The sequence below is a fragment of the Strongyloides ratti genome, scaffold srae_chrx_scaffold0000002 (genome assembly GCF_001040885.1).
Source record: "Strongyloides ratti genome assembly S_ratti_ED321, scaffold srae_chrx_scaffold0000002".
Lineage (NCBI taxonomy): Eukaryota > Metazoa > Nematoda > Chromadorea > Rhabditida > Strongyloididae > Strongyloides > Strongyloides ratti.
This window is the reverse complement of record NW_020171510.1, coordinates 1776377-1794057: the sequence shown is the minus strand read 5'-3', so window position 1 is coordinate 1794057 and position 17681 is coordinate 1776377. Positions and strand designations below refer to the sequence as shown.

The 17681-nt window shown below is 20.0% G+C and overlaps 4 protein-coding genes across 4 annotated transcripts; 1 reads left to right on the top strand and 3 right to left on the bottom strand.

The window, feature by feature from the left end:
- Positions 1-773: 773 nt before the first annotated feature.
- On the bottom strand, positions 774-2063 carry SRAE_X000138200 (Beta-lactamase-related domain and Beta-lactamase/transpeptidase-like domain-containing protein; the record flags this gene model as incomplete). The annotated part of the gene is made up of 3 exons (XM_024648318.1): positions 774-1366; positions 1423-1786; positions 1830-2063. 3 exons carry the CDS (start codon positions 2061-2063, stop codon positions 774-776), a joined length of 1191 nt encoding a protein of 396 aa, XP_024498847.1.
- Positions 2064-3355: 1292 nt separating this feature from the next.
- SRAE_X000138100 (Hypothetical protein) lies at positions 3356-4635 on the top strand (the record flags this gene model as incomplete). The annotated part of the gene is made up of 3 exons (XM_024648307.1): positions 3356-3585; positions 3656-3702; positions 4535-4635. The coding sequence occupies 3 exons, from the start codon at positions 3356-3358 to the stop codon at positions 4633-4635; spliced, it is 378 nt and encodes a 125-aa protein (XP_024498846.1).
- A 6008-nt stretch (positions 4636-10643) lies between these two features.
- SRAE_X000138000 (Structural maintenance of chromosomes protein 4) lies at positions 10644-14852 on the bottom strand (the record flags this gene model as incomplete). Its single annotated transcript, XM_024648296.1, has 2 exons — positions 10644-14435; positions 14487-14852. The coding sequence occupies 2 exons, from the start codon at positions 14850-14852 to the stop codon at positions 10644-10646; spliced, it is 4158 nt and encodes a 1385-aa protein (XP_024498845.1).
- Positions 14853-17237: 2385 nt separating this feature from the next.
- On the bottom strand, positions 17238-17644 carry SRAE_X000137900 (Hypothetical protein; the record flags this gene model as incomplete). Its single annotated transcript, XM_024648285.1, has 2 exons — positions 17238-17353; positions 17482-17644. 2 exons carry the CDS (start codon positions 17642-17644, stop codon positions 17238-17240), a joined length of 279 nt encoding a protein of 92 aa, XP_024498844.1.
- Positions 17645-17681: the final 37 nt, after the last annotated feature.

Below are 17681 nucleotides of genomic sequence, written 5' to 3'. Positions count from 1 at the left end.
TAATGATTTATAATAATAATTTACTTTTATTTAATATATATAAAAATAAAGAAAATAGAATTTAGTTAATACTTTTACAATTAATAAATACACATATTTGGTAAAGAATAGAATAAGATTCATTTTATTCTTTCATCCTATTGACATTTATTTACTAAGCCTATGCCATCTAAATACACATATTATTAATAAATAAGATATAAGAAGTTAAATATATAATGATCCGAAAAACGTTTAAATAAGTTAGAAAAAAAAAAGTTTATAGGGGGAAGATTTTTATGATTAATAAAGTTAATGGCAAATGAAAATTTTATGCTTACCTTACTTTATATTATTATTCTTGTGTAAATATTACAAAAGATCAACGTATATCCAAGTACACCCTTTTTAATAAACTTCTCTTCTTATTAACTTCATCTTTATATGTACATAAAAAGTATATAAAAAGAAGTTTTTATTAAAAAGAAAATGTAATGAATGGCATATGTAATGTAAATAATTGAATATAATATAAAGAATATATATTTAAATCATTGAAGATGGTAAATAAAATAAATACTATATATGTTCTTGTTGAAGAGGATATTTTATTTACATAAATCATTTTAAGCTAAAATGTTTTACCAATTTGTAAAAAACTTATTTAAATATGCAAAGTAGCTTTTATTGTTAATTAATTATAAAATGTTAATAATTAAAAAAAAATATGTAAAACAATGTAAATAAATTATTTTTTAAATCAAAATTATATAAAATAAAAAATATTTTAATTTTTAAATACATTTATATATAGCTTTTTCAAGTACTTTTAATGTTCTAACATGTTCACCAACACCAGCTTTCATACCATTAGTTAAATAACAAATAACAAGATCATTTTCCCAGTCAACTTTAATATTTTGTCCACCAACACCTTGATGTCCTATTTGCCAAGTATTTTTTATACTTTTTGTATAATTAAATCCATAACCTTTTCTTAATGATTCACCTGTTGTATAGTCAAAATGTTTATCTGGAATTTTAAATATTTTTCTTTTAATATTTATGCTTAAACTATTAATTTCATCTCTATTAAATGCAATATCATGTAATTTTGCTATTGAATAAGCATTTCCAACACCACCAGCTGATGGAAATTCTAATGTTAAAATTTGTGGATTATTAAACATCCGAAAATCTTTTCCAATACTATATAAATCACGTAAACATTCTTTCATGAGACTAGTTGGTTTATAATAATAATATCCTAATTTTCCAATTCTCCAATCATTTATTGTTTCACTTATTGCATTGTTTATTTTAAACTTTTTTATACGTGTTAAACGATAAAAATATTCTGGTAATATTCCAATAAAAATATCTAAATCTATTAATTTTTTTAATTTTTTAAAAATAATTTTTATTAAATATAATTAAACATACTATATTTTTTGCAATACTCTTCTTTTAATATTTGACTAATACTTCTATTTAATGGATCTATTTTTTCAACTAACATATCAATTATCCAACCAAAAAGTAATGTATGATAAGCAGTTTTTGTATTAGGTATAAATATAGGTTTCATATCTTCAATAGATTTTCTTAATAAATTTCTGTCATATATTTCATCAATTGTCATTACACGTCCCATATGTACTAATCCAGAACGATGATTTAATATCATTTCAATTGTTATATTTTCTTTACCATTTTTACCAAATTCTGGCCAATATTTTGTAACTAAATCATCATAAAAAACATAACCTCTATCAATAAGAATTGCTAAACAAATAGAAGCAATACTCTTTAGAAAATAAAATAAACTAATTAACTTTTAATATACTTACTTTTGTAACTGAAAATACTACTGACAAAGTATCTGATGTCCATTTTTTATTACAACTTTTATCTGCATATCCACCATATATGTCAACAACACATTCACCTTTATGAAAGACAGCTATTGAGGCACCCTCTGATTCCCAACCTTTTTGAAAATTTATTTTAAATTGATCTTGAACAATTTTAAATGTTTCATTACATTTTCCATCAATAAAAATATCATTTGATTTTAAAAACATTTTTTTTATACTTAAACAAATAAATAATATAATTTAAAAAAAGATAAAATAAATTTAAATAAAAGAATATTTTAAAAAGTAAAAATAATGTCAAAAGTATTATAAAGAATTATAAAATTATTTGTTATTAGAACTTAAAATTTTTATCTATTATTATAAATATAGGTAAAACTTTCTTTTTATTCAATTAATAATACAATAATAAAAGATAATTTAAATAGTGCATGTTGTATGATCTGAATATTTATATATATAAAAAGAAGATGAATGAAAAATTACAAAGAAATAATATTTATTATTGTATACCTTTTTGACTAAATAAACATATATATAAAATTTTTAAAGAAAATTATAATATATAGAAATAAATAAATATTCAAATATATTTTTTTTCTTTATATTTACAATTTATTTTATTTTAAAAAAATACTTATAAAGTGAAAAGTCTTATTTTAAAATGCTAAAAAAATAAAAATACAAAATTAATAATAATAATTTAAGTAGTTATAAATATTATAACTAAAACAATAAAAAAAGACTTTTCATATATTAGAAATAGTAATAAACAAGAAGGATAAAAATATCAGGTTTATTAAAACAAGCATTTTTCAATTGTTAAAGAAATTGTAGAAAATTATTTATTCCAAAAAAAAATTATTTTTTTTTATCATATAATTGATTGTTATACAATTTATTATAATAAACTATTTTTTTTAATGTATATTTATACAAAGAAATATAATTTTTTTTCTAATTATTTCACGTTTTAACAAAAAAATAATCTGAAACAAAAAAAAAGGAAGATAAAAAAAAATATGTAAATATATTACATAACAAATCATATACTTTTATCTAATCATTCATTGTAACATTTATTTTTTTTCATTATAATACTTACTTTTATAATATTTTACAAAATGTTTTTAAATAATGTTTTTTTAACAGTCATTTATTTAATTCATCAGAGCCAACTTGATACTAATAATATAAGTATTTACTTTAATACATGTGTCATGAAAAAGATGGCGATAGATAAAATTTTTTTAAACATTATTTTAAACATATTTTTAAAGCAATTTTTGTAGGTATTAAATCAATCTGATAATTTATTCCTTTTTATTTTTGATAAAATTTATATTTCCATTTTTTAGATATACCTTACTGGTATTAATACTTAAAAAAAAGTAAACTTTTGACATAAAATAATTATTAGTTATTATAATTAATTATCATTCTAATTTTTAATATTAATATAACTTTTTAATTATTTTTAACTATTTTAAGATAGAAGGATGGCTTCATTATCAATTACACTTCAAATTGCAACATTTGTTTGCACTTTTTTAATAATGTTACTTTTAATTTGGGTTGTATTTGTTGAAAGAATATTATCAAAAAAACAAGGAAAATTTTGTTTTGGATTAAAAAAAGATGGAAAATACCAGTATCGTTATATGACAAAAAAAGTAAACATTATTAGTATTAATAGGAAGGAAGAACTTTTAGATTGGTTAAACAAAAGGTTACTATATTTTTTTATTATTATTATTTTTTTTTTATCTTCTTAATTTATGTTTTTCTTCATTTTTTAGGAAACCAAAGTTTGATAATATTATTTATATAAATTGTTCTAATACTGGTAAGCTCATTCATTTTTTTTTTTAAAATGTTATTTATTTCTAGAATCACATCCTTTATCATCATTAAATTTAAAGATAAATGAAGTTGTTTAACAAAAAAAAAAATGAAAATTAAATAAAGAAAAATAAAATTCAAGAAGAAAATCTTTTTTTTTAATTATTTATACTTTAATTATTTTAAATAACTTACTTTAAAAACGAAAATAAATGAAATAAAATTTATAAAAAGTGTAAAGCCTTAGCTGTATGTTGCTTAATTAAAAGAAATATTTATACATCTAGATTTTAATATATCTTTGAAATATTATTTTACAATAATTTACAAAAAATATTTTCAGATTAGCTTTTTTTTTTTCTTATTTTTAATAAAATATAAATATAAAAAAAATTTTTATTTTAATATAAACATTAAATTTTTCAATTATTTATATAAATAAATATTTTTTATTAAATTTATTTTATAAAAAAAATTTCTTAGTTTTTTAAAATTTTAAATATTTTATTGTTTAAATGATTAAAAAAACAGTTGTATCGTTATATAAATATACTTTATAGTTATAAAGAAGCATTGTAAATGCAAAAATTATTTAAAAAATTAAAGTTATTTATTATTTGTAGAAAATAAATTTTCAATTATATTATCCTTATTTAAAAAGATTCTTTCTAATAATATTTTTTTTAATAATTTATATTTTTAAAATATTTTTTTTAGGTTAATTTAAATTACAACAAATTTGATAATGATAACAAGATATTTTAATTATAAAAAAAATAGTATATATACAAGCTTCTTCATAATTTTATGGCTTATTATATTTGTAAAATGTTTAGATGGAATTGTAAGCGGTATTGAAAATTATGATAGTTATAGTGATGAAGACGATTGGTCTGAAATAAATAAAATAATATTTGATTACGATTTTGATGACTAATTTTTAAATAGAATGTATGAAAATTAATGAATATAAAATAATTTTTTTTCTTTACCATTATTTTTTTCTATCTTTATAGTTATATACGTTAAATATACTTGAAGAATGACAAAATATATAAAATAAAGCTTATTTTTAATAAAAAGTTAAATATTCATATTTCTTAAATAAATATATTTTTCTAATATTTTTTTTATATAAAAGTATGAAATATAATTATTCAACTATTTGTATCAAAAAAAATTATCTTTGTTTAATTATAGTGTTATTATTATCTTTATATTATTTGAATTGATCATATATTTTGTTTTGAAATAATTGTTAAAACAATACAAACAATGAATATAGATAATTATTTAAACAAATTCAAAAACAAAGAAATTTTTTTTAATTTTACCTAGGTTTTGATAAAATATTTTTTTTCGTTTGTTTATGTAGATATTTAATAAATAATGTTATTTATATAAAACTAGTTAAAAATTATTAAATATTAAAGTACTAATAAATTATTTTTTCTATATTGTTTCAAGAATGAAATATTTAAGAAAAATGATATAGTTAAAACTATATTAAATTCTATTTTTGTTTTGTTTTATATCTTTATTAAATAATATTAGGTATATTTTACAATCTTTGAGATAAATTTTTACTCTTTAAGTTAATATTGTAATTATTTCTATAGTATATAAGATATAAAATTGATAAAAAATTATTTTATCTTAATTATATTCTTTATTCTCTTCTACTTAAATTATAACATTGTTTTACTAATATCTTTATTTCTAAAGATTTTGTTGTATTAGTGTAAAACCTATAGGGTGTATATATTTTTAATAATTCACTAATATTCTTAAAAATAATTAAGAAAGAGTAAGTATATTAATAAGGTAAAAATATGTAATTCAATGTTATTGATTTAGGTAGCATTCTTTGTATTTTGTATTATTATTATAAAAAGTAAAAATAATAAAAAATTTTTACAAATACTGTGTTCAAATATAATGAATTTTGTTGGGTTGTGAATAAGTAATTTTAAGACTACTCATTACTTTATTTTATTAAATTTTACTAAAATGATAAAATATAAATTTTATACATACCTTAAAAAGCAAGGTCTTAAATAAGGCAACATCAAAATCGGTTTTTCTGGCCGTTTTATTAACCATTAAAATAAATATCTTTTTAAAACTAATTGTTTAGATGCATATTCAAATTTTATGCTTTTTATTTCATATCTATTCAAAAAGTAATTTTTTTAGCTGTTCTTGTCTATAAATATTTGTTTAATTATAAAACACATCAAAAGACATATAAATGTTTTTAAGTCATTATCTCAAGAACGAAATTTTTATTTAATTCAAAAGATTATCAAAAATTTTATAATATATTTTATAATCATTATGATAAGAAAAATATTTCTTAAAACATTATGATTTATTAAAGAAATAAAAATATATGAAAATAATACAATTCTTTAGTATTTCTTCATCCATTACTTTTATATATCTAAAAACAAAAAATATAGAAAAAGCATAGTTTTCAAAATGTATAAAAAGCAATTATTCATAAGCGTTTCATTACTTTTTTTGATAAATGTTTTTACAAAATAAAAAATAATCGAATATGACATATTTTGTATTTTGTGAATTATTACTATATCTAATTTTTTATTTAAATGTTTATATTTTACTTATAGTTAAACATTAATATATTATCATTTCTGATAATTTAATAGTATTGTTAAATGATAAATGAATATTAGTTCAAAAAAAAGCTGAATTTATGTTTTTTGTTTTATTTTAAATATTTCTATGTCGAGAAATAAATATTTGATTTATAAAATCTTTGTGTCAATTATATATTGCTTTATGTTATTTAAAATCAAGATCATAGCATACGTAAATAATAAGTGTATTAATAAATTCTTTTGGAGTACACAATTTCTTTTTAATCTTCAAAATAATTTAAATCTAAAACACTTCTTTTTATAGCATTTTAAATATTTTGCACCATATTTGAATGTTGGATAGTCTATATTATCAATAGTTCTACGCTTAAAATGAAACAACTCTTTATATATATATATATATTAATAATGCCATTATAGTAAATTTTTTTTTTTTTTAAGACAATAACAATTTGTTAAATTGCTTTTTTTAGGCGTTTAATCCGAGCGTTTCTTTTATAACGTAGTATATTAGAATACATTCTTAAGATACAATAAGTCTCTCTTAAACATTGTTAACATGTTTTCGTTAGTTTAATTTAATATGTCATTATTTGAATATAGTTCATTATTTTTATTCCATTTACATTAAGTTATTATTTTAGATTTTCCAACTTTTTGTGCTGAAATAAAGTGTTTTATTGCTTTAAATCTGTATTCTACTTATTATCATAAAAAAAATCATTTTTGTCATTTATGTTAAACATAATCATACTTCCTTCTTTTTTGGCTTATCATTAATTTATAAAATTTCTACAATTACAGTGTTAGCAAAAATAGAATATTTGTAAATTTTTTATAATGCATAAGTAGGATCAACACATTTTACTTTTAAATAGAAAGAAATTTAATATTTTTTTTTGTTAAAGTATAAAATTTCAACATTTATACAAATTATTTCATTATTTCTAACAAAATATTAAAATAAAGTAACTTATAGCTATTATTTTTTTTACAATTTTCATATTTATGTGTGAATGAAAATATTTTAATAAAAATAATTATAAAGTAAAACATAAGTGTTATCATTAAATTTTTATTGTTTAAAAAAATACTTTCTAGTATACAATTATTTCTTTTAAAATTAACTTTTTCTGAAAAATCATCTATATATGTTTTTTTTTTTAAATATTTTTGAAAAAGATTTTATAAAATTTTTAATTTTTTTAAGAATATCAGCATAAATTAATTTTCTTTTTTAAACTTATACACAATAAAATAAATATTTTTTTTATCAAAAAAATCCCGTCTTAACATTGTTATTAATTTATATAATTTCATGGAAAATACTCTAACTATAATATTGGATATTTTATTTGATTTAAAAACTGATGATAATGTTTTTCCAATTTCAAGCCAATAAAAATTACATGTAAAAGTAATACATAAATCTGATGTGCCATAAATTTTTTTGAAATGCAAGAACATTTTCTTTTTTAAATTTATACAATTTAGAATCACCTGTTAGTAATTTTTATATTCTACTACTTGTTTCTTTTTTAACATGAGAACAAAAATGTCTTTTCTATCACTATTATTATTAATTCTAATATCTACAACATTATCACTTACATTATAATACTTTTTTTGTAAATTAATTATTTCTTTCCTTAATTTTTATGCATTATCAGTAATAAAGTTTTTATTCTAACAAAATAATCAATTATAAATTGTTGTAATAATTTGTATGATTTTAATAATCTGTTTTATCATTATGTAGAAATAAATTATATCTAATATATTCACATCTCCTTGAATATCTTTTTTAATTTTATTTATTTAATTGATCGTCAAAAGATCGCTTTCTTAATGAAAGAAAAAAACAAAATCAGTAAGTGCATTAAATAAATAATGTTTTCTATTAAGTTTCATTACTTTTGAATTTTTTTGACCTTTAGCAGTGTATTCAAACAATTTACTTTTGGAAAAAAAGACCACTTTCAAAATTATATAAAAAAGTTATTTCTTCGGGATGTATTGAAATAGCTACATTTTGTTATCTTTTTTTTTTATCTTGTTTTACAATTTATTCTTTATTAAAAATAACTTTTTTTTTCAAAATTATTATTTTTTTATTGTCTCACAATAAGTTTATACAATAAAAATAAATTAAACAATGATTTAAGAATAGCAGTTTCATTAGCAAATGTTTTCTCTCTTTTTTAATTTTCAACAGATGCTATGTAATAAAATGAAATATTTAACTTAGTTTCATATTTTTTTGTACAAATTATAAAAATTAAGCATTTTTATACATTTTTTAAATTAATAATATATAATAAACTATTAAACTTTATATTTAATCGACTATTTAATAGACGCGGAGTAAAATTAAATTAATAGTAAAAAAACTTCATAATTTATATTCTGATATTGTATAAAAAATTTTTGCATAAAAATTGTTGATTATCATATTATTGTTTAAATTCTAGTAAACAATTATCTGCCATTTTATTGAAGCAATTCGTAAATTTTTCTTTTTTACAATATTTTTATTTTTTTTTTACTATAAAAAAAATATGATTTTCAAAATTTGAAAAAATCACCATCAAAAATTTTTCTAAAATTTCTTGATTGTAAATTGATATTTTTTTAAAAACATAATTTTTATAATTAGAAGGTTTATTGATATTGAATATAACATCTGTTTTAAATGTGTTACCAAAAATTTGTTGATTAAGTGTTAACACAGTTTTTTCATTAACATTATATAATAAGTGTTTAAATTAGAAATATTTTTATTTAATACTACTACAGTATCTCATTTTATTTTTTTTATAATATGTAAATTATATATCTATTTTTTTAACATTATTTGTATCATAATATATTTATTTAAAAATTTTATTTTTCCTTGATTTTAAGTTATAACAATAATTGTAAGTAGTTAAACATTAATCAGCATTAGCAACATTTTCAACAGAATTTATTTGTGATAGCATTTTTGTATCACTTTAAATATCTTGTTTATAAAAGAAAAATGAAACATATATTCATTTTTATCATCACATAAGATACTAAAATTAAAAACATTTTTTTTAGCCAAAAAAAATTTATTATTACTATTGAAAATTTTTTTGTTTAATCAATTAAAAACACATTACCATCTTTTTTTATTTATTCATGAAATTTGTAAAAAAATAACTAAAGAAGCAATTGAAGATTAATATTATTATCTTAGTTTGTTTCATTGGTATAAAATAATTTGTTAAATGTACTTTGAAAATTATAGCTTTTAATTTCATGATAAATTTTATTTTCATTTGATAATTGAGATATAGAAACATTTATTTTTACTAATTGTAGCACACCTAAAAAAAATTAAAAAAATTATTTTTTTAACATAAGAAATTAATTTTTTATTTATTATTGTGTTTTGTTCTTTCAAAAAAATTTATAAAAATTTAAATATCTAAAAAAAATACATACTTGATATTCGCTTATATATATTTAATAATTAAAGATTTCTAGCTTCAAACTTAATTTTTGCAGAAAATAACACTACAAACATTTTTCCGACTTCCTATTGTTTCTAGGATAAATTTTGTTCTAAAATCGCCTGAAGCTTTTACATTGTAACAAATGGTTATTTTACAATTTTTGTTCTAGTGTTATATAGAAACTTGATTTTTCAGAAAAAAAAAATAATTTTACTTTTTGTCATTAGTGTTTCATTTTACAAAATTTTGAGAAAAAAATTATTTTGTAAATTTTTGGTTTATATTTATTTAAAAAGTACTAATATTGCAAAATAATAAGATAGATTTTAAATAACAAATAAAAACATTAAGTTGAAAAATAATTGAAATTCAAAAAAAAAAATTAAATTTAAATAAACAGTATTAAAAGAAAAAAGATACTGCTAGAAAAAATTTTTATTAAACTGAAAAACAATAAACACAATAAGAAGAAATATAATGATATAAAAAAAATTTACCTTTTGGAAATAAAATTTTGATATGGACATTTAAATATGTAATATTTTCACCAAAATATGATAACCTTCCTCAAATTAAACTAATTACAAACAATTTCTAACAAAAGATAGAAAGCATTTTGAAGCATATAATACTAAAATTTAAAAAAATGAATCTTTTTTTTGATTCCCTGTGTACTGTTTTAAATTTATATGAATAATAAAATTAATGAAAATAATGATATTTAAAATTTTTTTTTATTAAAAACAAACAAAACATTATTAAAAGATTATCCAAATATGTTTAACACATTAAATATAAAAAGTAAAATTTTGAAAAAAATTAAAAAGTTTTTTGTTGCTATTTTATTCATCGATGCTTAATAATTGACTAAGAGATTCTAAATTCTTTTTAAAAATTTTGTTTAAGTCAATATCCCTTAGATTTGTCCAATTTTTTATTTCAGATACAATTCCTTCGACATCATAGGATCCAGCTACAGTTTCATCTTTAACTTTCCATATACATATACATTTATCAGCTAATTCATACATTTCTTTTCTCAAAGAAACAACAATAAATTGAGCATTAGATGTTTTTTGTTTAATATATCTTCCAATAACAGAAACATTTCTAAAATCTAAAGAAGCATCAATTTCATCCATAATATATAAAGGTGTTGGATTGTATTCATGAAGACCAAATATTAAAGCCAAAGAAGCTAAAGTTTTTTCACCTCCTGATAAATTATTTAATTTTCTCCATGATTTATTAGGAGGTCTTATTTTATAACTGATACCAAAATTATATGGATCAAGCATATCACAACACTGAAGTTCTGCATCTCCACCAAAAGTTATTGCTTGATAGACATTTTTTACATTATCTGATATAATTTTTAAACCAACAAAAAATTCTTGTATTCTTTGAGATCTCCATATTGATGCTTTTTTTTGCAAATTTTCATATATGTTATTCATCTTTCTATAAATTGAACGATTTGTTAAACATAATTTTTCTTTTTCAAGATACATAGCAATTACATCAGTATCAGAAATTCCATCGCAATGTGGTGAAATTATTCCCATTTCTACGTCAATTTTTTCTTTATCATTAATAATATGTTGAAGTTCTTCTTTAGCAAATGTTTTTAAAGAAACAGATACCATAAGTAATGGCTCATTGTAAGTTTCATTTTTTAAAGAATATATAAATTCTTTTTCAGCCTCATCAACACGTTTAGAATAAAATTGTTCATCATTTTTATAACAAATCAATTCAGGAGGCAATAAATGCATAGAGTTGTAAAAAAGGTAATTAAGATTTTCAATCTCTTTTTTATAAGAAATTTGTTTAATACAATAATCATTTAATTTTTTTTCTTCATCTTCTATTAAATGAACATTTTTGAATATTTTGTCTTTTAAATCAGTTAACAACAATCTTTGTTTTTTAATATTATCTCGTTGATTTGTTTTATTAACTAATTCTTCTGCTTTTCTATATAGTTCACTTAATTCATCCATTAAATTACAATTCATTTCATTAAACCTTTGTTCACTTATTTGATAATTTTCTAATAAACTTTTTAATCTTTGCATTTCTTCCTCATTTGTATCTTGTTGCAACTTCTTTCTTTCACACATTTTAGATAAATGTATTGTTTTTTTCTTAAAATCATTTATATTATCTTGACATTCTTTTTTAATAATAAGACATTTTTCAAAATCACTAACATGTTTCTGTACTAAATTTTTATAAATATTAGACACTTTTTCTTTAATATTGTTATATTCCTTTTCTTTATCTGATAAATATAATTGTTTCTCTATTATTACTGATTTTAAATTGGTAATTTTCCTATTGATGTCATTATAAGCATTTTCATCAATTACAACGTTTGATAAATCTTTTTGCTTATCTATTACAATGTCTTGTTTAGTTTTTAAAATATTATCTAAATTAAAAATGCTTTTTTCCATAATGCTATGTTCAACTTTCATACTATCTAAAGTTGCCCTATTTTTTTTAATTTCCCCGTTAATTTTTGCTTTATTATTTATTACATTTACGTTTAACATCTTGAGATCATTTATCATATCATTTAAGTTTGAAAGTTCTATTTTTAAATCAGCTTTTGATTTATCACTCATAGTAGTCTTATGGTAGTTTTTTCTTCCAATCAACCCAGATATAGGTTTACCACCACCAGTAATTTTTCCTGAAGATTCAAAAACACATCCATCTAAAGTAACTATTTTTGGAATATATCTATTAGAATTTTCTCTATATTGAACAGCCATATCTACATTATCAACAATTAGAGAATCTCTAAAAACATATTCAAAACAAGGTAAAATTTCTGGAGAAACATTTTGTAACATATCAATGGCTCTTACTATTCCAGGAAAATATTTTTTTTCAATATTTTTATTATTAAATCTTTTTTTCATCTCATTAATACAAATAAAAGTGCCTTTACCTTTTTTGGTTCTTTTTAATTCATCTATCAAATATTGACCATCTGTTACTTCATTAACGACATACATATTCAATGACCAACCACCCAATGTAGAAAGAGCAACATCATATTTTTTATCAATTGATGCTAAATCACCAAGACGTCCTTTAAAACCGGGATAATTTAATGAATATAAATATTGTGTAACTTCTGAAGCTGGAGAAAATTTTTCTTGATCAATTAATGATTCATATTCTTTACTAAGTTCATTATACTCAAGTGTCTTTGAAGAAATATTATCCGAATTTTTTTTTATCTTTAATTCATAATATACCAAATCTTCTTCTAAATTATATGTTTTCTTTTCAATTTCATTAATTTCTTTAATCAATTTTTCTTTTTTTTCTATTTCAAAGTTTTTAGTAGAGATTAATGATGTTATCGATAATTGAATATCTTTTATTTCTTCTTCAATATTTCTTTTTTTAATAGTCATTTGCTCCATATCAATTTGAAGCTTTGCTTCCTCATTTTTTAATCTATTAACATCATTTTTTGCTTTAACAAATTCCTCGTCTCTAAAGTTAATTTCAGAAACATATTTTGATCTTTCTAAATAAAAGTTTTCCTCAGCTTCTCTTTTATTTTTTTCATACACTATTTCAAGTTTATCATTTTCAATTAATTTTTTTTCTGTTTCTTCTTTTTCTTTAATAATATTTAATAAAACAGTTTGTGATTCCATTATTTCTTTTTGTAATTCTTCACTTTTTTTTTCATATTTTTTTAAAGAATCTTCAGTTATAGATATTTTACTACAAACTGCTTGAAGATCAATGTCATTACGATTCAATCGTTGTTTAACATCACTAGTTTCACGACGAAGTCGATCAAGTTCTTTCATTGATTGAAATTTATCATTTTCATATTTTTGTATTTCTTGTTCAACTGTAGAGACTTCTTTATTTAAGCCATTTACGTCTTCCTGATATTTTTGTATTTTTTCCTTAATTTGTTGACATATTTCTTGATTTCTTGTTAATTCAATAAAATATTTTTTGTACTTTAGATCAGTAAAAGCATTATTAATTCTCATTTGTTTAATAGATTCTTTTACTTTAGTTTCTACCATACTTTTTATTCTTTCACAATCCCGTATTTTAGCATTTATGGCAGTTATTTTCATTTGAAGATGAGAAATTGCTTCATTTATACGTTCAATAGGTTCTTTAAAACGACTAGTTCCAATTATTTCATCAAGAAAATCAAGCAAAGAGTCTTCCCCTTGTTTATCAGCTTTTGGTTTTAACAATGAAATTTTCTCCACTTCTCCTTGCAATATCAAAAACCTATCATAATCTAATCCAAAACCTTGCTTTTTAAGTATATTTTTTAAATCATTCTTGTTAATTGTTGATCCATTAAAATAAAAAGTACTACGATTGCTTTCCGTAATTTGTCTGGAAATTGAAAAAAATGAATCCTGAACATCAATATACTTAATTCCATCATTTTTTATTCTTTTAAAATTAACTGTTACTTTAGCATAAGTACAATTTCCTTGCGATGATTTGTGAATGAATTCAGCAGCTTTTTTAGCTCTACATTTGCGAATATTATAGTCAAATACAAATAACAAACTGTCAAAAATATTACTTTTACCACTACCATTTGGTCCAATAATACATGACAAATTCTACAATATTATTTTTAAAATTAATATATTGAATTTAAAGTTTAAACATACCGTGGATAATGGTCCTATTTTTTTAACACCATAAAAAGACTTAAAATTTTCAAGTTCTATTGTATCAATTATCAATCGACTTTGCAACTCATTTGACTCAACTGTTTCATTAACCCAAGAAGGTATTTCTAAACTTAAGAGATCTGAGTATTCTTCATAATTAATATCATCAACTTGTCTAATATAAAGATTTTGTTTATTAATTTGAGTATCAACACTAGCTGATAAAGGATCTTCATTACTGCTATTGTCATTACCATGACTTGAAGATTCAAGTATACTTGGCGAATTGTCATATTCCATTATTTTACTATTAAATTGTTTTTCTGACTGTTTATTGCGACTATCTTGATAACTATTAAGCATTCACTAAAAAAAATTATAATTATATAAAATTAAATAAAAAAAAAACGCTAATTTATCTTCAATGTTTTGAAGATTACCCGAAAAATTCATAAATTAATACACAATAATACTTAAAAAAATAAATAAAGCGAAAAATGTATATATGTAATTAGTAAAATAATAAATAAAAACAGAAACTTGTAAAAAAAAAGTAAAACATATTCTTATGCTTGAAAGTGAGAATGGTAGTCAATTTTTCAAAATATAAATGCGCTAAGATAAAATGTTATTTTTAGTGGAGAAATGTATATCTAAACAAAAACATGCTTACACTTTAAAAGCTTAAAACAATTATAAAAATACTTTATAATAAAACTAAGAATAAACAGATTTTGTTAAAAAGTAAAGACGACTTTAAAACACTATTTTTAAGAGATTCAATAAAAAATTACTTTTTTAAGCTTCTATAATTAGCTACAAATTTATCTAAAAATTTCACAAAAATAAAATTATTTCAATATAGCGTAAAATCTTATCATTTATGAATATTTCTTGCTTGTTATTTTAAAATAAATAATTTAAAAAATTATACAACAAAAGCATATATTTTTCACAACTTGGTATGTTTTTTTATACATAAAAAATAAAATTAATTTTTAAAATATTTCATTATTAAAAATAACAAAAAAAATTAAATATAAAAATATATGTTTTAAAAAAATATAAAACAATTTTTGTAAATAAGTGTTTTTAATTGACGATCATTTATAATATTAACTTATGCCATTAAAAAACATACATATATTTATAACATCATTTCAATTAAAAGTTTTAAAAAATAAATGCAATACAGATAAATCTCTATCTTTTTTTATAATAATAGAAAATTTTTCTCATGTATTTTTCAAAAATTATTATAACTTTCAACATTAAAGTTTCAAAATAATTACTTACTTACTATCTTTTATTAACTATATATCTAACTTATTTTTATACTTAAGAGTGATTAAAATTTTTATCTTTTTATTTAAAATATCAAAAATAAAAAAAAAATAACTTTTTTTTTGGATTCTAAAATCTATTTTATCACTAAATGTTATAAACTTTTTACTTTTTGTAAAAAAAAACAAGTCATTTTATTTGAAAAAAAAAATTTAGTCTAAATAAAATTAGGTTGTATCATATGAAATGCATATTTTTATTTAAAAATTTTTTGCGTGTAAAAAAAAAATAAATATTTTTTAAAAAATAACCACTATTGTCTTTTACACATTCTTTCTAACATGATACGAGGTTTTTTATTACATTTGCATAAAAATTGGCATTTCTAGCGGCAATAAATTCTTCAAAGGTAATTATTATTGACTTTTAGTCTTTAAAGACTTTGTGGTACTATTCTGTTATATCCCCCCCCCCAAATAAAAATGATAGAAACTTAGCTTAAAAATATTTTTTTGAAAATAAAACAAGCCTATCATATTCTCCATCTTCTTTTGTACAAGATGGATAAAAAAAATTAAAAAAAGAATTAAAAAATTTATTAAAATTAAAAAATTAAACAAAAAAAATTTTTTTAATCGTTTAAAAAAGAAATAAACGATACAATATCTTTAAGTATTGCATCGAATTCTTTGCCCTTATTTCTTTTTCTCCATGTAAATTCATACATGTACCTATTTAGCATACTACGGTGGGTTCCGTTGTGGCATCGGTTTCTTTCTTTCACCGATCTCTAGATCCGTTTGATGCTTTCAGTATGAGCATTTGTAAGTGGATCCACAAAATGATATTTGTAGTTCACTTGCAAATCCTGAAACCCAGAATCTCCTACTTGGAAATACCCCTTTTACATATCGGAAATTATAAGGGTTTCTAAAGCAACCTTTCTTTTCAGCACCTTTAGAAGCGTAGCAGAGCTTCTATCTGAAACGACCTCCACGAAACAATGCTTCGTTTCTCTGCAGATGCTTCCAAAACACCACTGCTGCTGAAGCAAGCGGCCACAGTGGTTCTTCCGCCTGACGAATCAAGTTTCGTCCACTTCCACTAAAAAATATTTTATGTGTCTATATTCAATATTAAATTTTATTTAATTAACACAATCACAATAATAAGATAAGATATCAGACAATTAAGATATTAAGCTATTAAGATATTAAGATATTAATTGGCCTTAATAAATAAGGTAAAAGAATATATAAAATATTATAACCTACACTTAATATATATCCCTTATCACTTAGAGTATTACAATATGAGTTTTACAATATATAATAACTCCTAAAACTAAAACAATTAATATAAGCAAAGGATTACAATAAAATGATTAAAATAATCTTATCTATTGCTTATATAGACAAAAAATAATTACTTAGATTGAATGATTGTACCAAACCTTCATGATACTTATACACTGTTTTTCCCTTCTCTCCAATAGGATTCTGGTTCTTCCCTTCCATAAACAGACATACCTCTCGGAGGTAGTTCTTGAAATCCACAGTTGTATTGTGGTTCATTTCTAGCTCCTTCTTGCAAAAATCCACGGAATTATGTTCTTGCCCTCACCAGTAAATAAATGAAACTGCCGTCTTGAAGGGGATCTTGGTATCTTGAAACCAAGTGCCCACTCGTACTCCAGATTCTTCCCTACATTCTTTAATGTAGCATCTCCAACGGATCTGCTTCCCAAACTGCAGTTTCATTTGATGTTTCTTACTGCATTCCTTTTCTTCAGAAATTATTCCATGACTTTGGAAGAATTTAACTGCAGCTTTTTCATCAACGATTTTTTCGGATAATTGTGAAAAATTCATTATTTTTATCTAAAAATAAAAAAATTGAATTTATTAC